General features: G+C 39.9%; 1 protein-coding gene across 1 annotated transcript in view; it reads left to right on the top strand.

Moving 5' to 3' along the window:
• The window catches only part of CIR1 (corepressor interacting with RBPJ, 1), a 48626-nt gene extending 28514 nt beyond the window's left edge, over positions 1–20112 (top strand). Inside the window, exons 8-10 of the mRNA XM_023186017.3 lie at positions 16102–16208; positions 17079–17164; positions 18969–20112. Of these exons, the coding sequence (XP_023041785.2) occupies positions 16102–16208; positions 17079–17164; positions 18969–19614 (839 nt within the window). The 3' untranslated portion in view covers positions 19615–20112. The remainder of the gene's footprint in view (positions 1–16101; positions 16209–17078; positions 17165–18968) is intronic.
• The last annotated feature ends 5786 nt before the right edge of the window (positions 20113–25898 follow it).

The following is a 25898-nucleotide window of genomic DNA, read 5'->3' as shown; positions in this document are numbered from 1 at the left end:
TTTATCTACTCAAATAGTCTTTTTTTTTTTTTTTTAAAGAGACAGCATCTCTCTCACTTGCCCAGGCCGGAATGTAGTGGCAAGGTCATAGCTCACTGTGGTCTCAAACTCCTGGGCTTAAGCTATCCTCCCACCTTAGCCTCCTAAGTAACTAGGATAACAAGCATGCACAATCATGCCTACCAAATTTTTTGTTTTTGGGGGGTGAGGACAGAGTCTCGCTCTCTTGCCCAGCTGGAGTGCAGTGGCGTGATCTCGGCTTACTGCAACCTCCACCTCCAAGGTTCAAATGATTCTCCTGCCTCAGCATCCCAAGTAGCTGGGACTACAGGCATGTAACACCATACCCAGCTAATTTTTGTATTTTTAGTAGCGACCGAGTTTCACCATGTTGGCCAAGATGGTCTCGATCTCTTGACCTCATGATCCACCCTCCTTGGCCTCCCAAAGTGCTGGGAATACAGGCATGAGCTACCATGCCCAATGCCCAGCTAATTTTTAAAAATATATTTGTAGAGACAGACTCTCACTATGTTGCGCAGGCTAGTCTTCAACTCCTGGCCTCCTGTCTTGGCCTCCCAAAGTACTGGGATTACAGGTGTGAGCCACCACACCCAGCCTCTGTCTTTTAATTGGTATGTTAAGACCATTCTTATCAAAAGCGATGATTGAAATAGTTGGATTAATATCTACTACATTTGTAATTGTTTTCTATTCATTGCTGTAATTTTTTGTTTCATTTTTTGTCTCTTAGTTTCTGTTTTCTCTGGTTTTAATAGAGCATTTTATAGGAATCCATTTTATCTCCTTTTTTAGCATATTAATTATACTCTAAAAATTTTTTTAGTGATTGCCCTAGAACCACTTTTGTATGTGTATGCCACAGTTGTAAATATAAATTTACAACTAATGTAAGTTCACTCTTGAATAATACTATACAACTTCAAGGTTAGTACAAGTAACTCATAACAGAGTAACCCAGTCCCTGTTCTACAACTGAATAGCTCCCTCACATCCCTTGTAACATTGCTGCCACACATTTCATTCATATCTAAGCTATGATACCCTGTATATTGTTGTTTTCATTATTTTGAACAAACTTGTCTTTTTAGGTCAGTTAAGAATATTAAAAATAAAAGATTGTATTTGACATACTTCATTTCTTTCTCAAACATTCTGCCTTTCTTTATGTAGATCTGAGTTTCTGGCCTATATGATTTTCTTTCTCACTAAGTGACTTCTTTCAATATTTCGTTAAAGACAAGTCTACTGGCAAAATTTCCTCCATTTTTGTTGTCTGAAAAGGTCTTTATTTCTTCTTTACTTTTGAAGGATACTTGCACTAGATACTAAATTTCTTCATCTTTGATTTTTTTACAGTATGAATGTGATATGCTTAGGTATGGATTTCTTGGTATTTATCTTGGTGTTTTCTGAGCTATGGATATGTGGTTTGGCATATATCATTAGTTTTGGGAAATCCTCAGCCGTTGTTATTTCAAATATTTCTTCTGTTCCTTTCTCTTTTCATTCTCCATTATTTCCATTATACAAATGTAACACTTTTCATAATTGTCCCACAGTTCTTGAATATTCTTTTTCTTTTCTCTCTTTTCAGTTTGGGAAGTTTCCACTGACATATCTTAAAGCTCACTGGTTCTTTCCTCCTGATGAGCCCATCAAAGGCATTGTAAATATGAATTTACAACTAATCTAAGTTTGATAAGTTTTTGATTTCTGGCATTTCCTTTGATTCTAAGAGCTTCCATCTCTTTGCTTACATTATCCATCTATTCTTGCATGTTGTCCAGTTTTTCCATTAGAGTCCTTAACATATTAATCTTAGTTATTTTAAATTCCCAATCTGATACTTCCAGAATCTCTGCCATATCTAAGTCTGGTTGTGATGCTTGCTTTTCTCTTTAGACTGTGGCTTTTGCCTTTTGGCATATGATATGGGTTGGCTGTGTCCCCACCCAGATCTCATCTTAAATCCCCACGTGTTGTGGGAAGGACCCAGTGAAAGGTAATTGAATCATGGGGAAGTCTTTCCCATGCTGTTCTCGTGACAGTAAATACATCTCATGAGATCTGATGGTTTTAAAAAGAGGAATTCCCCTTCACAAGCTTGCTTTCTTTGCCTGCTGCCATCCATGTAAGATGTGAGTTGCTCCTCCTTGCCTTCCACCATGACTGTGAGGTTTCCCCAGCGACATGGAACTGTGAAGTCCAATTAAATCTCTTTCTTTTGTAAATTGTAATTTTGGGGTATATCTTTATCAGCACGTGAAAACAGACTAATACAGTAAATTGGTACCAATAGAGTGAGGCATTGCTGAAAAGATACCCGAAAATGTGGAAGCAGCTTTGGAACTGGGTAACAGCAGAGGTTGGAACAGTTTGGAGGGCTCCGAAGAAGACAGGAAAATGTGGGAAACTTTGGAACTTCCTAGAGACTTGTTGAATAGCTTTGACAGAAATACTGATAGTGATATGAACAGTAAGGTCCATGCTGAGGTGGTCTTAGATGGAGATGAGGAACTTGGGAACTGGAGCAAAGGTGACTCTTGTGTTTTAGCAAAGAGACTGGCAGCATTTTGCTCCGGCCCTAGAGATTTGTGAAAGTTTGAACTTGAGAGAGATGATTTAGGATATCTGGCAGAAGAAATTTCTAAGCAGCAAAGCATTCAAGAGGTGACTTGGGTGCTATTAAAAGCATTCAGGTTTTTAAAGGAAGCAGAGCATAAAAGTTCAGAAAATTTGCAGCCTGACAATACAATAAAAAAGGAAATCCCATTTTCTGAGGAGAAATTCAAACCGGCTACAGAAATTTACATGAGTAACAAGGAACCAAATGTTAATCCCCAAGACAATGGGGAAAATTTCCACAGGGCATGTCAGAGGTCTTCATGGCAGCCCCTCCCATTACAGGCCCAGAGGCCTAGAAGGAAAAAGTGGTTTTGTGTGCCAGGCCCAGGGTTCCATGCTGTGTGCACCCTAGGGACTCAGTGCCCTGTGTCCCAGCCGCTCCAGCTGTGGCTGAAAAAGGCCAATGCAGAGCTCGGGCATGGCTTCAGAGAGTGGAAGCCCCAAGCCTTGGCAGCTTCCATGTGGTGTTGAGCCTATAAGTGCACAGAAGTCAAGAATTGAGATTTTGGAACCTCCACCTAGATTTCAGATGTGTGGAAATGCCCAGATGTCCAGGCAGAAGTTTGCTGCAGGGGCAGGACCCTCATGGAGAACCTCTGCTAGGCCAGTGCAGAAGGGAAATGTGGGGTTGGAGCCCCCACACAGAGTCCCTACTGGGGCACTGCTTAGTAGAGCTGTGAGAAGAGGTCCACTGTCCTGCAGACCCCAGAATGGTAGATCCACTGACAGCTTGCACAGTGCGCCTGGAAAAGCTGCAGATGCTCAATGCCAGCCCATGAAAGCAGCCAGGAGGGAGGCTATACCCTGCAAAGCCACAGGGGTGGAGCTGCCCAGGGCCATGGGAACCCACCTTTTGCATTGGCATGACCTGGATATGAGACATGGAGTCAAAGGAGATCACTCTGGAACTTGAAGATTTGACTGTCCTGCTGGATTTCGGATTTTCATGGAGTCTGTAGCCCCTTTGGAAACAAAGGGGCCAATTTCTCTCATTTGGCATGGCTGAATTTACCCAATACCTGTACTCCCACTGAATCTAGGAAGTAACTAATCTGCTTTTGATTTTAGAGGCTCATAGGCAGAAGAGACTGGCTTTGTCTTGGATGAAACTTTGGACTGTGGACTTTTGAGTTGATGCTGAAATGAGTTAGGACTTTGGGGGACTGTTGGGAAGGCATAATTGGTTTTGAAATGTGAGGATGTGAGATTGGGAGGGGCCAGGGGTGGAATGATACGGTTTGTCTATGTCGCCACCCACATCTCATCTTGAATTCCCATGTGTTGTGGGAGGGACCCGGTGGGAGGTAATTGAATCATGGGGGCAAGTCTTTCCCATGCTGTTCTTGTGATAGTGAGTAAGTCTCACGAGATCTGATGGTTTTAAAAAGAGGAATTCCCCTGCACAGGCTCTCTCTCTTTGCCTGCTGCCATCCAGGTTAAGATGTGACTTGCTCCTCCTTGCCTTCTGCCATGATTGTGAGGCTTCCCCAACCACGTGGAACTATAAGTCCAGTTAAACCTCTTTCTTTTGTAAATTTCCCAGTCTAGGGTATGTCTTTATCAGCAGCATGAAAACGGACTAATACAGCATACCTTGTAATTTTTTGTTGAAAGCTGGACATGGTGTATCAGGTAAAAGGAACTGAGGTAAACAGGCCTATAAAGTGAGGTTTTATGTTTATCTGGCTAGGCCTTAGACTGTATCTACTGTTTGCTGTCACTGTAGATGTCAGAGACTAAAATTTCCTCTAGTGTCCTTGTTTTTGTCTGCCCTTATCTTTAGCTTTCCCAAAAGACTCCTCTTTGAGTATTAAGAGTCTGAGCTTTGCAGTTCTTTCCTTTTTAATCCCCTGATATTATACAGGAATGCTCCTCATGTGGTAGTAAGATGTGGGGGAGAAGGAAGCATTCTCTTATTCTATGATTAAGTCTTAGTCTTTCAGTGAGCCTGTGCCTGTGGTCTGTAACCTTCACGTGTGTTTCTCAGCTTTATTTTCCCATGTAGGCTCAGCTATGGTGACATAATTTCCCTTGAGAGTAAGCATTTGTTAAGGAAAACAAAATGCTCTGGGCATATTTGGAAATGGTTACTTTTCCCTTTGCACTGGGGAAAGGGAAGCACAGGGAGATTGTGCTTTGCTGTTCACAATGAGAACCTGCTGGAGACTCTGGAAGTAAAACTCATGAAAGGGGGCTCTACTATGCTTGGGCCTCTAGGAGATATTATCTGTCAAGCTAGTCCAGCTCAGTCTCCAACAATTAGTCAAATTACTCTAAGTATTCCTACCAATGGCTGGCTCTAGCAGTAGTTTCTGATTCCAGCAAACTGTAATAGTCTGTATTACCTATCTCTCCAGTTTTCAGGGCAGCGGTTTGCCCTCAGACCTCAATTCTCTGATAAATTTAAGATTTTTAAATTTTCTGTTTTTCAGCTTTTTTCTTGTTATGAGAATAAGAGGACTTTCAAGCTCTCTGTATTGGACTGAACCTCAGAAGTTATAAAAGCAACAAAAAGCGAATAAACATTGACTCCAAATTTGTTAATATTTATTTTGTATTTCACTAATTGAGTTTTGGATTTTTCAATTATTATCTATCTATAGTTTGCCATAATTTTTTTTTTTTTTTTTTTGAGAAAAGGTCTCGCTTTGTCTCCCAGGCCGGAGTGCAGTGGCACAGTCGCAGCTCACTGCAGCCTTGTCCTCCTGGGCTCAAGTAGTCCTCCCACCTCAGCCTTCAGAGTAGCTGGGACCACAGGCACATACCACAATGCCTGTATCATTTTCAAATTTTTTTGTAAAAAAATTTACAGGATCTCACTATGTTACCCAGGCTAGTCTCAAACTCCCAGGTTCAAGCGTTCCTCTGGCCTCGGCCTCCCAGAGTGCTGGGATTAGAGGCATAAGCCACAATGTCCAGCCCTGCCATAATTTTTTTAAATTTAGATAATTTTTTCAAATATTTGGGACTAAGTAGATAGGATAATATGGTGAATTTCATGATTTGAATAAAAGTATATTTCAAATTCAAAATAATGTCACTGGATACACTATACATATACAAAATTGCTTTTAAAAAAAAAGTCAGAATTGCTTGAGTCTGAGTTCCAGACACACCACAAATGGGTAAAATATAATGGGGACTCAATATCTCAAATGTTTCTATCCAATCTTGTTTACACTGTAGTTTTTGTGTTCTAACCATATGAAAATGAACAGTTTAAGAAAGTTTTATTTTACACTTGCTGCAAAGATTTGTTTGCGTATCAGTGTTCTTTTCCTTGCCTAATTTCTCCTAATTCTTGATTTAATTTTTCTTGAAGAATGCTGCACTAAGCCATGGCACTGATAGAAGTTTTCTGCAGCAAGCGCTGCACATGCTCCTCCTCCATCTTTTCATAAGCCTTTTGTGTTGAGGACATTTTTGTTGCTTGGGAACACATTCAGGAAATTTACCAAAATAATTGATCATAATCTTTGCTAGGAAGACAGCTAGGAGCACACCAGAGGAACTTCCTGTAGAAAGAAAGATGATAAATTCAGTGGCCCTTCTGGCAACGCCACCTGAATCTGTTACGGAGCAGTTCCCTTATGCAACTCCTTGGAGAGGTGAAGTCTTCCCAAGATAGCTACTCATAGCCCTGCATCTAATGGCAGACTTCTTTTTAATCCTCCAACATAATTCTACTGCAGAAAAACATTTGTGTTATCAGAATTTTATTAAAGCTGAACTCCTGAAACAGGCAAATATTGAAACTAGTAAGTAAAGAACTGACCTCAAAATAAAGAAGTGAAGTTGGGCACCATTTCCCTCTTTTATAATATACAGTTGATCGTACTTGATTGTACTTGATTATAGTTGATTATAAGTCTCTCCTTTATAATATGTAGGTGATTTGATGTTTGATTTTTTATGCGAGAGGAAACTAGTTAGTTGAAAAGAAATGCTGGCCTATTAACAAGGTATTTCAGTAAAACTTGTCCAGTCATAGTGCTTCAAAGGTCAAAATGATGCTCCTTATTAGTACTTCACATTTTGGCTATTTTATTTTAGGTATTACCAATGATTAAGTCATTTCAAATTATTTATACACATTATGATAATTTTGTAATTAAATTTGTTGTTAGAATGGCTGTTCCATGAAATTTCATTGACTTGAACAAATTAATTACAATCTTGTTCTGTCAGTAACGAACCTGCTTGGTGTTAAAGGCGTGTACTAGTGGAGGCTACATCTCCCATAATCTCAAAGGGGTATTATGATTCTCCAATCACAGTCATAACTCTCTTTTACATGACTCTTCCTATTACCATCATTTCATCTACTCAAGGTCTATCAGCTTCAAGTGAAGAAACTAGCTTGTGATTACCTGAGAAAAGGAGAATAAATGAAATTTAGTCCGCATAGTAAATATTAATTCTTCTACCCAAATCATTCTTAATGAATTTAACACAAACCTCTGTGTTCCACTAACTGGTTTAGTGAGTAAGCGAATGGAAAGGCTTTGCTAACTATTCTAAACATTACCATTTATAATCTCTTCTGAATGTATAATTAAAATTTGCAATTTAAATTCTTTCCTATGAAAAATTTTCCCCAAAATATTATAAACTTGAAGCAAAAAACAAGCTCTCTCAAGTACTAAGGAGATAAAATCTCAATATTACACACTAATTTTTAAAATTAATTTTATTTAAGTTCTAGGGTACATGTGCACAACGTGCAGGTTTGTTGCATATGTATACATGTGCCATGCTGATTTGCTGCACCCATCAACTCGTCATTTACATTAGGTATTTCTCCTAATGCTATCCCTCCCCTATTCTACCATCCCACGACAGGCCCCAGTGCGTGATGTTCCCCACCCTGTGTCCAAGTGTTCTCATTGTTCAATTTCCACCTATGACTGAGAACATGCGGTGTTTGGTTTTCTGTCCTTGCAATAGTTTCTCAGAATGATGGTTTCCAGCTTCATCCATGTCGCTACAAAGGACATGAACTCATCCTTTTTTATGGCTCTATAGTATTCCATGGTGTAGATATGCCATGTTTTCTTAGTCCAGTCTATCATTGATGGACATTTGGGTTGGTTCCAAGTCTTTGCTATTGTGAACAGTGCTGCAATAAACGTATGTGTGCATGTGTCTTTATAGTAGCATGATTTATAATCCTTTGGGTATATACCCAGTAATGGAATTGCTGGGTCAAATGGTATTTCTAGTTCTGGATCCTTGAGGAATTGCCACACTGTCTTCCACAATGGTTGAACTAGCTTACATTCTGACCAACAGTGTAAAAGCGTTCCTGTTTCTCCACATCCTGCCCAGCACCTGTTGTTTCCTGACTTTTTAATCATCGCCATTCTGACTGGTATTACACACTAATTTTTTAAACCATTTTCTGTGTTATATACTTGGGATATATAAGTTTGAATTCCCTTTGCAGAGGTCTTCTCATAGAGAGATATATAATGTATAGATATAATGGGTGGATACAGTTACTCATTATTACTCAGTAATCACTGTTTATGGATTTAAAATCTTATGTATTTTTTTTTTTTAAGTAAAATGCACTGGTCTTAAATGTAGAGTTGGAATTTGATAAATGTATACTCCCAGGTAACCAACATCCCTGACAAGATACAGAGCATTGCCACCACCCTAGAAAATGCCCTTCTATCCTTTTCCAGGCTGCCTTCTCCTCCCACAACCAATTTTTTAATTCCTAATCCAGTGTATTAATTTTATCTGTTCTTGAGCTTCATATAAGTGAAATCATACAGTAGGTACTCTTGTATCTCATTTATTTGATTCAACAAGTTTTTGAGGCTCATGGATGCGTAGCTTTTCAAGAGCATTAATATTCCCATAACTCATTTAAAACTTAATGCTAACTTCTGGGCTGGGCACGGTGGCCCACGCCTGTAATCCCAGCACTTTGAGAGGATGAGGTCAGGAGTTCGAGACCAACCTGGCCAATATGGTGAACCTTGTCTCTACTAAAAATACAAAAATTAGCTGGGCATGGTGGTGTGAGCCTGTTATCCCAGCTCCTTGGGAGACTGAGGCGAGAGGATCACTTGAACCTGAGAGGCAGAGGTTGCAGTGAGCCGAGATTGTGCCACTGCACTCCAGCCAAGGCAACAGACTGAGACTCTGTCTCAAAAAATAATAGTAATAATAATGCTGACTTCTAATACTTCAGGTTCATCACAGCACAAATGATTTTTTGTAGTCTTCTAGGGCTGTGAATTAACTGTTATTGCCAGATATATCATCATTAAAATATTTGCATATAAATTAAGTTGAAAATATAAGTAGGCCGGGCGCGGTGGCTCACGCCTGTAATCCCAGCACTTTGGGAGGCCGAGGCGGGCGGATCACAAGGTCAGGAGATCGAGACCATCCTGGCTAATACCGTGAAACCCCGTCTCTACTAAAAATACAAAAAAATTAGCCGGGCGTGGTGGCGGGCGCCTATAGTCCCAGCTACTCAGGAGGCTGAGGCAGGAGAATGGCGTGAACCCGGGAGGCAGAGCTTGCAGTGAGCCGAGATTGCGCCACTGCACTGCAGCCTGGGCGACAGAGCGAGACTCTGTCTCGGAAAAAAAAATAATAATAATAATAAGTAATTACATATAAGTCATACATCTTTATATTCATTATAGGCCAGGCACGGTGGCTTATGCTTGTAATCCCAGCACTTTGGGAGGCCAAGGCAGGTGGATCATTTGAGGTCAGGAGTTCGAGACGAGCCTGACCAACATGATGAAACCCCCATCTCTGCTAAAATACAAAACTTAGCTGGGTTTGGTGGCTGGCACCTGTAATCATAGCTACTCGGGAGGCTGAGGCAGGAGAATTGCTTGAACCCAGGAGGTGGAAGTTGCAGTGAGCTGAGATGGCGTCATTGCACTCCAGCCTGGGTGACAGAGCAAGACGCCCTCTCAAAATAAAAATAATAAAAATAAAAATAAAATATATTCATTCTGTAAGGCAAAGTTTCTAATAAACAGTGATTTTTTTTACTAGCATACAATAAAGACAGTTTCATATTTATTTGCCTTTGTGTACTTTGCAGACACATAGACTAAAACGAAATGTTTAACTTTTCCTTTACATTGTGTGTTTCAATAGACATCAATTAGCTGTCTTCAGTATGAACTTGGGATAAGGGCAATAAGAAACCCTATTGTCTCCACCCTCCAGTAAGATGAACTGGCAGTGTGTCAGGAAAATTCCCAGTATGGAGCAGTTTTATTACAATTCAGTACAATTGGTTCTTGCATAACCTTTAGAAAATCATACATAAAACATTCTCATCTATATAAATAAAAATCACCCACACACTTTATTAATAGCTTTGTTCACTTTTTTCCTGGGTGTTATGCTGCATGTTCCTACTGAGCCCCTTTTTTTAGTCTTTTTAAAAGATAACTTTCTCTAAGCTTTCTTAAAAGCAGAAAGGTTATGGTAATATTAGGAATCAAATGTAAGTGTAAGATAATTCTTGATATGTCCTATTAGACACAGATCTCCCTCTTGATCACATACTCTAGTGTCTGTCCTTTTTACATTTAGTGACAGGGACTGGCTTATTCACTAGATATAGCCAATTTTAGGAAAGAAAAAGGGACAGAAGATTGTATTTTCATGGAAATAATCATTTAATTTGTGATAATGTTTGGGGTTTATTTTAAAACCTTTTACGGTTATACTACTGTTAGTTTGGCTGTAATAAATACATGGGAAAGTGATTACAAGAACATATAAGCAGTCTTGGCCTCCTTTTTCTTTAGCTAGAAACATGTTTTCATTAGCCAGAAGTGTATTTTCAGCTGTCATTTTCCTAAATCCAAACTTTACAAAACTTGCCATATATTCCCCCAAAGGATGTGGTATAAAATATCAAAATGATTTAATAATAAACCTCTAGACTTAAGTACCAATTTATAGGAAATATAAGAGCTAGAGAAACATGTTAAATGGCATCACTGTCCAGAATGTGGGAAATCTACAGGACAGATTACCCAATTTCTTTAACAAATGAATAACAATAGGGAGGGGAAGTTAGATGCATGTTTTAGATTAAGAGATCTATAAATCAAATGCAATATGTGGACTTTGTTTGTATCCTAATCTGAACAAACCAACTGTAGAAAGATACTTTTGAGACAGTTTGAAAAATCTGAATGTTGACTATTTGATGACATTTTAAAATTATCAGTGTTGAGAGGCATAATAAAGGTATTGAGGTTGAGATTTTATTTACAATATTCTATGAAAAAAGAAATAAATTTGGAAGTAATAGATAAGACAAGAATGGCAAAATATTGTTAATTGTTGAAGCTATGTGATGTAGATTTGCAGTTTTCCATAATATAAAGCTAAAACACACATGATGAGAAGGGAAAAAAAATAGATCATCACTGTAATAGAAAGCAAAACTATATTGACTTTAGGGTAGCCATTTAGTTTCAGCCAACAGTGGCATTCTATAAATTAAGTACATAATGTGTTAAATTTGGGAGAAGGAGAGAGAGGCTGTTCGGTTGGTCTGTCCTTTCTTTTTTTCTTTCCCCTTCCCTTCCCTTTCTCTCTTTCTCTTTCTTTCTTACCATCTGTGTGTCTTTTTTTCTGTCTGTCTTTTGACAGGATCTTACTTCTGGTGCTCAGGCTGGAGTGCAATGGTGAGATCACAGCTCACTGCACCTTCAACTCCTGTATTCAAGTGATCCTCCTACCTCAGCCTGTCTAGTAGCTGGGAGCATAGGCATGTGCGCCACCACGGCCAGCTAATTTTTGTAGAGACAGGGTCTCACCATGTTGCCCAAACTGCTCTTCAACTCCTGGACTCAGGCGATCCACTCACCTCTGCCTCCCAAAGTGCTGGGACTACAGGCATGAGCCACTGCGTCTGGCCAGGAAAGGCATTTATAATCAGCCTTACCCTAACCTACAACTCACTGCCCCCTTTTCTCCTACTTAATTGTAGGTGATAATGCATTGTTTGAAAAGAATGATGGGCCAGGCCGGGTGGCTCACGCCTGTAATCCCAGCACTTTGGGAGGCTGAGGCGGGCAGATCACGAGGTCAGGAGATCGAGACCATCCTGGCTAACACAGTGAAACCCTGTCTCTACTAAAAATACAAAAAATTGGCCAGGCATGGTGCGGGTGCCTGTAGTCCCAGCTACTCGGGAAGCTGAGGTAGGAGAATGGCGTGAACCGGGGAGGCGGAGCTTGTAGTGAGCTGAGATCATTCCACTGCACTCCAGCCTGAGCGACAGAGGGAGACAAAGTCTCAAAAAAAAAAAAAAAAGAATGATGAACTTTGAATGGAGCAGATGGACCTAGTGTTTGCAGTGAAACACAAGTGTCTTTGCCTTCAGCTTTAGTCTCCCTCGTATGCCATTTGTGGCGTTCCCCTGGGACTGCCATACTATAACTGTGGAGTCAGTTGTATGACATTTCCTCATAGCCAGAACTTTTGAGTTTATTATTCTTTGATAAAATACCTATTTTACAACAGGACATTCTTCTTTTACCTTTCACTGTTTTTGTTCTGTAAAAATGAATACTCTTGGCCGGGCAACGCCCGAATCCCAGCACTTTGGGAGGCCGAGGCGGGTGGATCACGAGGTCAGGAGATCGAGACCATCCTGGCTAACAAGGTGAAACCCGTCTCTACTAAAAATACAAAAAATTAGCCGGGCGCGGTGGTTTGCGCCTGTAGTCCTAGCTACTTGGGAGGCTGAGACAGGAGAATGGCGTGAACCCGGGAGGTGGAGCTTGCAGTGAGCCAAGATCGCGCCACTGTACTCCAGCCTGGGCGACAGAGCTAGACTCCGTCTCAAAAAAAAAAAAAAAAAAAAAAAGAATACTCTTAGTGATTAGATTAAGCGCTTTACACACATAATTTTGTGTGGCATAATTTACCTTCTAGGAATTTTTTCTTTCCTGAGACTCTGATTTCATGGTATTTTTCTAGTAGAGCCTGTGGTCTAATCAGAACATGGAACTGTACACAATTGGTGTTTTGACACTTATCCATATCACAGCAAAGAAAAGTTTGTAAAATAAATGAATGTTGGAAGCAGTTTCTTCAGCGGACCTGCTTTTCTAAGTTGGGACGTTGGTTTGCATGCTGCGAAGGGTTGGCTGAGATGATCTAGAAAGGGGCCCTCACAAATCTGCATTTTAGAACAAATGCCCTCTTTCTGAATTCTCTAGTATTATTCTACCATAGCAAATTTAAGAATAAGCCAAACAATTTCTAAGATCCAACTCCAGCTATAATTGAAATTATTAAGGCACCATACATAAAAGTGTTTTGCATTTGAACATATTTGTGTAATCTATTTTATCAACATATCTGTAATTATTGTATCAACTAAATTTTGAGTTCTCAAATGATCTGGAGTCATTTCTGTCAATGTAACTCTACATAGTCTCTGTCATAATAATGTGAAAGTGTAAAGATACTTGCTAAATATATCTTAATTAAACCTGACTTGTTTCATCTCCTAAACCTAGAACTTTAAGCCCAGAACTTTGGTTGATAGGAGAAGGTTTAAGTACAAAAAAAAAAATGTGAATAAGACTGGATTATGAAAAGTATTACTACTGAGAGCATTTTTTTGAATTATGAAAAGTACCATAAGATAGTCATGGAAGTTGGATAGTGGCCAGCCAGGTACAGTGACTCACACCTGTAATCCCAGCATTTTGGGAGACTGAGGCAGGAGGATTGTTTGAGCTGAGGAGTTCAAGACTAGCCTAGGCAACATGGCAAAACCCCATCTCTACATATATATATAATATAATAAAAGACATAATTTCTTTATATAAGAAAGTTGAATAGCTACTGGTAAAAATAATAGTCTTTATTAAGTACTATTTGTCAAGCACTTTACTAAGCACTGTATTTGCAGTCATACATTGTGAAAGGGTGCTAAATTTATACACTACACAGAGTTTTTAGTTGGGGTTTTTGAAAAATGTAAATGCTAGAAGAGTAATGTTTAATAATCTGTATAATCTCTGTAACACTGGGGAAATACATCATTTTCTTGAAGTAGTTGGAAGTACTTTTAAAGAAGGCACACTTTCTATAACATCTTATTAAAATTACCCATCTTGTGATGAAAACTGATGAAATTAGTATAACCTCTCATGATGGTCAAGCTTTGTGACCCTTTACTGGAGTGGTTTTTATTCTAATTCTTAACAAGTTTGGTGTCTGAATTCATTTGATATCTAATAAAATTGTTGACACGGAAATGTAGTTTTGACACATCAGAAGAGACATTTTCTACTTTATAATATTAAGTTCCTACATGTGAAATTTGAGAAGCCACCAAAGTAAACATTTTGTTATTCATTTAAAGCTCTTAATTGAGCTGGGCACGGTGGCTAACACCTGCAATCCCAGCACTTTAGGAGGCTGAGGCGGGCAGATCACGAGGTCAGGAGTGTGAGACCAACCTGACGAACAGGGTGAAACCCCGTCTCTACTACGAATACAAAACTTAGCCGGGTGTGGTGGCAGGCACCTGTAATCTCCGCTACTCTGGAGGCTGAGGCAGGAGAATTGCTTGAACCCAGGTGGCAGAGGTTGCAGTGAGCCGAGATCACACCACTGCACTCCAGTCTGGGTGACAGAGCGAGACTCCATCTCAAAAAAAAAAGCTGTTAATTGAGCACTTTTATGCCATTTAGAGGCAACCAGTATTAATATTTAAAATTCAATTTTATTTAAGATTGTATTATCAACATTAGCAATCAGACTGAATAATTAAAGGGCCATTAAAGTAATACATATAGGAATTAAACATTTTGTAGAGAAAAAAATCAAATTAAAAACCCTCTTGGTTTGAAATGAAATATTAATGTAAGACAGGTGTTTTTGTTTGTTCTTAACTAAATAACCCTTTTTTTTCCCTAAAACTATGACATCATTAATAACTTCCCCCATACTCCAATAATAGACAGTTTTTTCCCATCATCTCCATTGTACCTAGAGCAAACTCTCAGTTGTTCTTGACAATATGAATGGAATGGTAAAGCCTGGAAAGTCCAGTAAAATATATTGTAACTGAGTTTTTCTCACCAAATTTTTAACCACATCTGCTATTGACAGGTAAACAAATTTGAACTGATTGCCTTTTGCTTTCCATGATAACATGCAGGTGAGCGCGCAAATAAGTGGTAAAAGACCAATGAAGCAGTTCAAAGAAATAGACAAAGTAACCCAACAAACTAAAGAACTCATTTCTGAATATTTTTCTATCCCCCTACCCTCCCTTATGAACTCCTTGTTGGCAGTAACTGTCTTATTCTTCCGTAAATGACAGACACATCAGCTGGGGTAGTTCATTTAAGCCAGTGTAGGTGATTTAGGGTGGCAACTTTAAATAGCTGCCATGAAATGTTGTCATTAGTTTGCTAGCGGCAGGGAAAACAAAATGAAACAGGAATATACAAAAGGAGGTAAAGAGTCTCTCTTACCTTACATAAACTTTATGTTTGAGGGTAGGGGGCAAACCTTTAAAAAAGTATATTAATTTATTTATTTAGAGACAGGGTTTTGCCATGTTGGCTAAGCTGGTCTTGAACTCCCGGGCTCAAGTGATCCTCCCACCTCGGCCTCCCAAAATGCTTGGATAACAGGCATAAGCCAGCACTCCCAGCTGAAAATTTTAAAAAGTTTTTGTTAGTTCATATTTGGGGACCAGAAAGCTCACTTTTCAGTCTGACATTTTGCAAAAATGGAAGTGTAGTGTCTTATAAAAAAATATAAAACATACGTACTAATAGCCAGCCTAAAACTGCCTGTTACCAGCCTAAGCTAGTAATTAAAAATTTCAAAATCTGGGAATAAAAGCAAGATTAATTAAAGTACTTGGTGGTTACCCATAGGGGGTGGGTGTGTGTGTGTGTGTGTGTGTGTGTGTGTGTGTGTGCATGTGTGATTAGCAACCACATGGCAATGTATTCAGTATTGTTATTTGACAAATAAGGATGAGGAATTTTGATTTGGAAATGAGGATAATAAATTCCTCATGTACCTTTAAAAATATATCTTTTAAATGAACTCTTACTGAGAGAATAACTACTAAAAGTTTAATTGTAGTTTTTTATTATAATATTTTACTTTGATTTTATACTAAAAACTGCCAACCAGATAACATCTAAATGTATCTTTTTCAATATGACAAAGTTACATAAGAAGACTCCCCTTGCACGTAAAGAAAAATGCAATTATTTTCTATTCTGAATCTCCAGACTGCTGTTTTAGAAAATCATATCTGATTATTTGCTCAGCAGAAGATTATTGAGTTGATTTAGCTGTGATTTTACTTAACAAAGCTTCAACTGCATTCCTACTGTGGAGTCCGAAAAAGGTAGAGAGATATAAATGATACATTCAAACTGTGATTTTTGTGAACAGGGCCATCGATGCACCCCTCGGAGCTAATAGCGGAGATGAGAAACAGTGGGTTTGCACTGAAACGAAATGTACTGGGGAGAAACTTGACCGCAAATGATCCATCACAGGTAATGATCTTTTTATCGGTAAGCTGAAAATGTCTATAAATCTAAATGTGATTGCTTGTGAATTGCTACTTAATGTTTTCCAATATGCATATATCCATAGGAAAGTAAGATAGAGCAAAGCAAATACCCAAAATGTATTTTGATTTTGCTTTATTATTTTAACCTAAATGAGAAATTGTTTACAAACCTGTATTTTAATAAATGAAACTGCTCATCTGAGTTTATGTGGATAAAATATCTAACTGAACTGGTGATGAGGCTGTTGCTTTTTCCTTCCTGCTAAATTATCCCTGATATGACATTAAATAGAACCAATGGTTAGAAGTATGTAAAAACCCCTAAAAATTGTAGAAAATATTTTAAACTTATTTATTTTATTAAACTATACATAGGTCCAGAAAATGATTGAGTTTGAAGGGCTATATTATTATATATTTGATAATGTGCTGTTGAAATAATAAAGGCTAAAACTGTGGATATTTTGACCTGCCTTTAAAATTCATAATCTTATTTTTTATATTTCATTAAATTAAAAATAAAGTATTTAAACTGGCAAGTGTTAACATTCAAGAGATAGAGAATGGAAGTCATGCTCTAAACATTTTATCTGTGTTTGTCTATCATCCTTTTCCTGGAAGAGTTTCCTAATGCTGGCAAAGCAGTCATGTTAACCTCTTAGTGCCGTATGATCCACTTCGGCAGGGAGACTACAAGAAAAATTTTTAATTCCCTCCCATTTCCCAATCCAAAATACCATATTCATCTACAGTGTGTCCCTGATACAAAACTTATTTATAAATGTTTTCTTTTTTATCTGATAACTACATTGTCTTGAAATCTAGCAATTTAATGATGTCTTTGTTGACTCAGGAGTATGTTGCAAGTGAGGGTGAAGAAGATCCAGAAGTTGAATTTTTAAAGTCCCTAACAACCAAACAAAAACAGAAACTTCTCAGGTAATTTAAAAGTGTATATTTAATAGATTTATTTTTTCCTTATTATTCATCTCAGTATCGTATTCAATTCTGATCCTAAGAGCTCATGAAGGTACTTAAACCATGCATCACATTTATTGATTATTCTTCACCCATAGCTAATACAATTTTGTCTGTCTTTTCAGTAACATGGAAATTGTATACTCAGATGTAAGATTGTATACTCAGATTATACCACAAAACTATTGCACTTTTCAGAACGTTTTAGAATTATACTTATTTATAACTTTTACTTTTCAAAATAGATTTGTATGTATCTTCACACACAATTTGTTCTTAGGAAACATTTTTGGCCTTTTTTTTTTTAATGTTTTGTAAAATCTTATGAGAATGCAGAAAGAATGCTTAAATTTAAGGTAAACGTGAATTTTGTTAAACAGACTACCTCCGAATTAAAGAATCCAAGAAATGTCTGCTGAGTCCAATAGAGGGAGCTCATGATGCTTTCAGTATGTACAGTTTTGAGAATGGCTAGACAGAACCTAGAGACTTATTTTCAGAGTAACTCAAACATACCATATAAATAAGTTACTCCTCCGAGAATGTGAAGTACTCTTTAGAAATTCAGAACGTTTTAATAGGATTGTCCTAATTATTTATAAAACCAAACAGTTGCCGGGCGCGGTGGCTCAAGCCTGTAATCCCAGCACTTTGGGAGGCCGAGACAGGTGGATCACGAGGTCAGGAGATCGAGACCATCCTGGCTAACACGGTGAAACCCCGTCTCTACTAAAAAATACAAAAAACTAGCCGGGCGAGGTGGCAGGCACCTGTAGTCCCAGCTACTCGGGAGGCTGAGGCAGGAGAATGGCGTAAACCCAGGAGGCGGAGCTTGCAGTGAGCCGAGATCCAGCCACTGCACTCCAGCATGGGCGACAGAGCGAGACTCCGTCTCAAAAAAAAAAAAAAAAACACTAAACAATTGTTGAAAACAAGTATTAACTATATTATTTTATAAAAGTAATATTTCAAGTTTAATGTGTACTCTTAGAATTTCTGGAGAATATTCTCGAATTTTGATAATGGAATGTTGATTAATATTTACATACTATAAAATAGTACATAAAATTAATTTTTCATGTGATTATAGCTATGTATTTGCTTTTATAGTAGTTCCAACTGATGTTACACACCTTTCACAGACTTTCTTTAGGATGACCATTTAGAGTGCTATATAATTTCATATCAGTAAGAATTTAACAAAAAAGTAGTCATTACTATTGAAGTGTAGTCAGAAAATTGGCTTGATGCATTTTTAAAAATTTAATGTATACATGCTTTGAATAATTTTAAAGGAAGAAAATGAGTTGTCATTTAGTAAACAATGCGTTCATATATGGATACGAGTTTTTTGTTTTGTTTCGTTTTGTTTTGTTTTTAAGACAGAGTCTCACTCTTGCCCATGCTGGAGTGCAGTGGCATGATTTTGACTCACTGCAACCTCTGCCTCCCAGGTTCAAGCGATTCTTCTGCCTCAGCCTTCTGAGTAGCTGGGATTACAGGCATGTGCCACCATGCCCAGATAATTTTTGCATTTTTACTAGAGATGGGGTTTCACCATGTTAGTCTGATCTCGAACTCCTGACCTTGTGATCTGCTCGCCTTGGCCTCCCAAAGTGCTGGGATTACAGGCATGAGCCACCACGCCCTGCCATGGATATGATTTTTAATAACTTCTAAGAAAATATATTGTTTGTTCATAACTTACAGTTGATGAAATAGCTATTTTTCACACAGTCTGTTACTATTTGTTTCCCAATTACAGGAAATTAGATCGACTGGAGAAGAGAAAAAAGAAAAAAGATGGAAAAAAGAAAAAGTTTCAGAAGAGCAGAAGTAAGCACAAAAAACATAAGTCCTCTTCTTCCTCCTCCTCCTCCTCCTCCTCCTCCTCCTCTACTGAGACTTCAGAAAGCAGTGGTGAGAGTGAGAGTGACAATAAAGAAAAAAAAATAGAAAGGAAGAAAAGAAAGAAAAGCAAGTGTTCAGGGCATAACAACAGTGATTCTGAAGAGAAGGACAAGTCTAAGAAGAGAAAACTTCATGAAGAACTTTCTAGCAGTCACCATAACCGGGAAAAAGCCAAGGAAAAGCCCAGGTTCTTAAAACGCGAGAGTTCTAGGGAGAACAGCAAATGGAGCCATTCCGATTCTGACAAAAAGTCCAGAAGCCGTAATCATAGCCCAGAGAAGAGAGGCTCTGAAAGAAAGGAGGGGAGCAGCAGAAGCCATGGCAGGGAGGAAAGGAGCAGGAGAAGCCGGAGCAGAAGTCCTGGTAGTTACAAGCAAAGGGAGATAAGAAAACGGCCACAGCGGAGTCCCAGTGCAGAGCAAAGCAGAAGAAATGACACCAGAAGCCATGGCACAGATGTGTACAGAGGAGAAAAAATGTACAGGAGATACGCATACTAAAGTGACACAAAGAGAATGAGGCAGAAGTAGAGAAGAAAGACTGTATGTGACAATTACCTGGGAGTAAAAATATCTCCACTTTTTTATTGAATACTTATAGCAAGGGCTAAATTATGTACTATTGTCTTTCTAATAAAACTCAGTTTTAATTTTTCATCTCTGTAAACTGTCAATTCAAGTACAAAACTACATGAGTACTATAAGAATGAATTTTGCAAATATTTGTAAGTAAGCTATTTTGGGGCTGTAGAAATATTTTCTGTTGGTAACTGTTTCTTGTGCCCCATACCAGATAAAAACCGCATATAACTCTGTGACATTTTCTTTGTTCTGAAACATCATTAAAAGAATGACAGTACATTGAATGGGTATAATTTAATTTTTTCAATTCAAATTTGTTATTCAAGGATTTGAATTTGCTTGAAGTGAATTGTAATCATTATCCAAATTCACTAGTATAAATTAAACAATGGATTAATAAATCTTTAAGACTTTTAAGCCCCCTTAACCTTTTGTTCTATAGAATAAGCTGTTTACATTTGGATAATACTAGTTTTTTGTGCAGGTATACAAGTTACCTCAAACTTAAAACACTCCAGCTGGGCCAAGCACGGTGGCTTATGCCTGTAATCCCAGCACTTTGGGAGGCCCAGGCGGGCGGATCACCTGAGGTCAGGAGTTCAAGACCAGCCTGGACAACATGGTGAAACTGCGTGTCTACTAAAAATACCAAAAATTAGCCGGGCATGGTGGCACTCGCTATAGTCCCAGCTATTCGGGAGTCTGAGGCAGGATATTCGCTTGTACCCGGGAGGTGGATGTTTCAGTGAGCTGAGATTATGCCACTGCACTCCAGCACGGGCGACAGAGTGAGACTCCATCTCAAGAAAAAAAAGAAATTATCCAAGCATGGCAGCATGCACCTGTAGTCCCAGCTACTCAGGAGGCTGAGGTGGGAGAACCGCTTGAACCCGGGAGGAGGAGGTTTCAGTGAGCCAAGATCGCGCCACTGCACTCCAGCCTGGGTGATGGAGCAAGACTCCCATCTCAAAAACAAAACAAAACAAAAAACAATCCAACTGTATTAGCTTAACAGTTCTAGAGGTCAGAAGTTTGACATGGGTCTCACTGGACTAAAGTCAAGGTGTCAGTAGAATTGTGTTTCTTCTAGAGGCTCAAGGGGGAAATAGATTTGCTTGCCTGTTCCAGCTTCTAGATGCTGCCTGCATTTCTTGGCTCCTGGCCCCCTTCCTCCATTTTCAAAGCTAACAAAGAGGAGTCAAGTCCTTCTCAAATCTAATCATTCTGACACTTCGACATTCTGCATCCCTCTTCCAATTTTAAGTACCTTGTGATTACATCGGGCCCACCTGAAGAATCATGCAATAATCTCCCAATTGTAAGATCAATGTTAATTCTATCTGCAACTTTAATTCCCCTTTTCTTCATAATGTAACATATTCACAGGTTCCAGGGGTTAGGATATGTACATCTATGAGGGACTATTACTGTGCCTTCCACAAATGGCCCTTCTATTACTGTCTTACAACTATTAAAGATTTTACTTCATACCTGATTGATCCTGCCAGTGGTCAGCGGCGGAGGACAGGGGGTAGATTTTCAAATGAAACAAACTACTTTGATATTTCACCAGTATAGGTATATAAGGCATATTTAAATTTAGCTGCAAATTTTCCCTTGTGTTTCAAAGGATATGGTAAGGGAAAACTATAGAAAGAACTGGTACAAATCACAAGTAACACAGTTCCAAAAAACTTCACATCTTGGACACAAGTATTTTTGTTATCAGTGTTCTATATTTTTTAACCATCTGCTAATTAATACAAAACGAATATTGATTAGATGGTTTCGATAGTTGGCAGTCACAATTTTCATAAATTCTGTAAGAGTAACATTTTAAAGAAGTAAAACCACATCATCTGATATATATGTCTTTGCCTTGTCTGTGCATACACAGAAAACAAATGTCCTCTAAGAAAAACTAAGTGAAGAGGTAAACAACCCTTGATTATTTAGATTTTTAAGACGGAGGGGGGAGGAACTTGAATTCCTTCCACAGTATTGTTTATTAACCTATAGCGCACCTCAAAGATCCCTTCTTCACTTAAAAAAAAAAAGCATGCATTTGAAATTGATAAAGACTGCTAATTTACACCTTGAGTTCATCAGTGTTGCAGTGATTATTTTCTATCTTCTGCCTTTTTAGACTTTATAATTTTTATGTCAAAACCTATGCAATACTACCTTAAAGGGTTTCTGAAGCAATATAGTTCATGAAGAGAAATGCTGAAATGCATCCTGTAATTCAAAATGAATTAAATATGTTATTTCTTACACTTTTCTCATTTGACTCACACACCGTGGTCCACTTTTTTAATGCAGATGAGGTTGCTCAGGCTGGTCTTGAACTCCAGAGCTCAAGCAATCTGCCTGCCTCAGCCTCCCAAAGTGCTGGGATTATAGGCGTGAACCACCATGCCTGGCCAATGTGGTCCACTTTTAACTTTATAAAGTGACTGAGATTTTTTTAGTCTCTGATTTAATTATCCTTATTGTTAGGATTGAGAAACTAGAAAGTACTGCCAGAAGCTCCAATATTTTTACCCATCTAATTCTGAGAAAAAATCTCCGTGTAGTTATGGAAGATGTTGATTTTCTGTCTGGCTTTCAGCCTTGGTCACCCAAGGGTGCTCAACAGCCCTAATGAACTACCATTCTAACTTTGTAAACTTAAAAACGGAAGAGAGGCATTTTCACACAAAATCATACCATGATAACAAAGAGCTTTCAAGAGGCTTAGCTAATGTGTTCCACATACCCTAATGATGGGTAAAATAATTGGAAGTTACTTTTAAAATAAAAATATTGGACATGTAATTCTGCTTTTGCCTTTTGAAATATAAGGTAGAAACCAAGGAGATGAACCTCATAAGATAAACCTCATAATAAAAGGGATGTCTAGTATGTGTAGAGATTACTCTCAGTACCTAAAACCCAAGAAGAATCCTCCACGGTTAGTGAATCTATGACTTAAGAACCCAAACAAAAGTCCTCAACGGGGATATTTTTTAGAAAACCAGCCTGGTGAAATTTGTCATTCTTACCTTTAATAGAGAAGTTCCTTTGAAGAAATCTTGGCAGACTTACACGTTTCTTATTCATCCAGGCTGGCAGACTTACACGTTTCTTATTCATCCATGAACCTGGAACTGCACGCGCATAGGACACATTTTGGAGGCATTTCTCCCTCTGCCTCCGCAGGGACTTTTCTCCTAACCTAACATTTAACATAACACTAGCAAATTAATTCCTGTAGGAGGTGCTGTCGATTTATAAATAACCAAGAAATATCAAGTTGCTAGGTTAGAACTTGTTTATCTGAACGTCTCCGTGGTAAATTAGTCATAATTTATTTTAATAAAGGCCAAAATGGGCAGAGGTTTCTGCAGCATAGTGGCAGGTCTGCTTACCTTGCATTATGAAGCGGAGATCTTGTTTTGAACCATAGGGCTGTAATCTTAAGAAAGCTTTTCATCCAAAAGGTTTGGAGAGACCTTTCTTGCTGTTCTTCCATGAGACTGCTTGCTCATAGTGAATCAAATCATTCCACACTGCTGGGAGCAGGCGTTTCCCAGTTTTAATCACCGAACATTTGGTATGCTTTGGCATTGAAGCTCAAACAGTTCAAAATCCACCTGAGCCATTTCACTCTTCTCCTTACCTAATGACCACTGGGCTAAGACGCTGGTGGAGGCGGCTCCGGAGGGCCGCAGCTCCACACTCGGGTCCTAAGACCAGGAAGAAAGTAGCACTTTTAGCTTCAGCAGCTGAATGATATTTAAAAATCTTATTTAGGTTTTCTGAAAAAGAAAACCTCTACTATAGTTGTCATTTCTTGAAAAGAGATAAAAGCATGCAATACCTGCAGGCCTTGGGAGCATTCTCTGATCAAAAAGGCGAAAGGCCTTTAAAAAGTTGTGAGGAACAAGTCGGACTGGGGAAACTAAGGTTTGGGAAAGCGGGGGCCGCTGAGAGCTCTCCTACCTGATCGAGGCTCCTAAAATCCGGTTCCTAATGACGGGAAAGGAAGAGGTAACTCCACAGCACCTTCCCCGTTTCTCCTCCCTTCACGCCACACTTAACATCACCCCCAGAATGCCCAGACTGTAACAATAATGACGAATATGTGCGGGATGAACGCGGAGAACTGCCTGGAATGAAAAGAAACCCACCCTCCGGTCCAAGCTGCCCCGGAGTCGCCTTTCTCCAGTCCCTCCGGCTTGAAGGGCTTTGCGAGGGGGTGGACAGAAGTGGAGGTCCGAGGGTTCCTGGACTGATAGATCAGGGCTTCCCAGGAGGACGTCGCCCTAAACCTAAAGGAAGCCAGAATGGGGGGTGGAGTAGGGTGACGGGATGAATCTTGGCTGGGGTCGCCCCTTCCCATCCCGAGGCGACGCCCCTCTGCGTGCTCTGGTGGTTTCCTTCTCTGGATGCGCGTCTGGCAACCTTGCGAAAACACCCCAAACCGAAATGAGGAGGCCGAGAATGAGGGGGCGCACACCCTTCCTAGCAGATGCGCCTCCGGCGCCAGGAGGCCGCCCGACACCCGACCCACAAGGTGCGGCGGGGAACGGTCGGGGCCGGCCCTCTGCGTGGCTCCCTGGCCCCCCCGTTGGCCCAAGCCACCCCTTAGAAGCAATTCTCAGGCCTTTCGCTGGGGGCCCTGCCAGTCCCCGCCTAAGCTTGCCGGGCCTCGGGCGCAGTCCCCCGCGCGGGTCGGACTCGCCTTCAGCAGTTAGGAAAGCGAGCGAATTCTTCTGGTCGCTCGCGCTCCACAGGTGAAGAGGGCGCTTTATGAAGCTCTTGGGACAAACATGAAGATATCAACTTTCGTCAGCAATCTGCAAGAAGAATGTGGACTGGGGGAGACACCCTGTCACTTTGCATTTCCTTTATAAATAAATGAATCACCCTGAAATCGTTACACGCCGGCAAAACAATGCAAAATCCCCAGTGTGAAATTCTAAAGGAAGAGAGTATAAGGGTCTTGGAAAATCTGGAACTCTTAGGGGCTGTGGTTTTCCGGGTCCTCGACAGCCGGCCCTGGAGGGATGTGTCCCCACGGACATTCTGAAACCCTTTCCTTAACTGGAGTTGCAAACACACAGTCTATATTTGTATCAACAATATATGGGGGAGGCATGTCTGTATATATTTGCTTCATACATATTTCTATACACTCCAGCGTCTGGGAAGGGTGGGGGGTAAATAACACTGAACGGTTAAAATTATGGAGAAGGGATAATAACTGATTACTAATTTGAAAGTAAACAAACAGGTGACTTTTTCAGATCAAATTCCTCCTTGTATCGTTACAATAAATATCTCTGAAGGAAGCTCTCTATTTATGTTGTCATTGATTAATTCTTCACTACCTCATTTGATTTCGATTTAGAACGATTTGATTCTAATTTAATTAGCATGTAATTTGGATGTACATAATTACTGTAATTATGACATTCAGGTAAGGCAGCTTTAGGCTGAAAGGCAATTTCAAATTTTCTAGCAGCCTACTTTGTACTGGGAAATGGACAAGGACTTTGCGCCCTGCTATCCAAGTAGTAATTAGCACATCTTTGAAATAGGCAGTGCGGCGGGGTTTGTATTAAAACAGCAAATACAAACCCAGCCGAGTTACCCGCCGCAAAGGTGGCTGCGAGTCCCCGGAAACGCGCTGCTGCTCTCCGGCGCGAGTTCAGGGAGCCCGGCACCCAGGCGCCTTGGCCGGGCTTTCTCGACTGCGGGTGACAGCGCCTCAGCCGCCTCGGGCGCAGGGTTTGAAGGTGTCGCTTTTTAAATTAAAATACAATAAATACGCGCTGGGGAGTTGGGGGGCACAAAAATGGAGGAGGAGGAAGTCACTCCACGTAGTCCGAAGACAGGTTGGGGTCAGGGAGACAGTGGACTGGAAGAGGACGGAAAGGGGCGGCGGGGGTAGGACGATGCCCTGAGAGGAGAGAAAATTGGCCAACGCCCCCAACTGTTACCCGATTTCAGATTTGGGTTTCAAAAGGAAAGGGAGAGGACAAAAGGGGTCGTTTTGCTCCGGGAGGATGTGCGCACCCTTCGGGGAGGCCTGGAGCGGGGCATCTGGGGGCTTCTCGCCGCCTCGGGGGCCTTGCGCACCGGACCCGGCTCCTGCCTGCCCAGCAGCCCCCCCGCGCCCCACTCGGGCTGGGGTGTCCGCCGGAGGACGAAGGCGA

This window comes from Piliocolobus tephrosceles, chromosome 11, assembly GCF_002776525.5.
Source record: "Piliocolobus tephrosceles isolate RC106 chromosome 11, ASM277652v3, whole genome shotgun sequence".
In the NCBI taxonomy this organism is placed as follows: Eukaryota; Metazoa; Chordata; class Mammalia; order Primates; family Cercopithecidae; genus Piliocolobus; species Piliocolobus tephrosceles.
The sequence above is the reverse complement of the archived record's forward strand: the minus strand, read 5'-3'. Positions and strand labels throughout refer to the sequence as shown.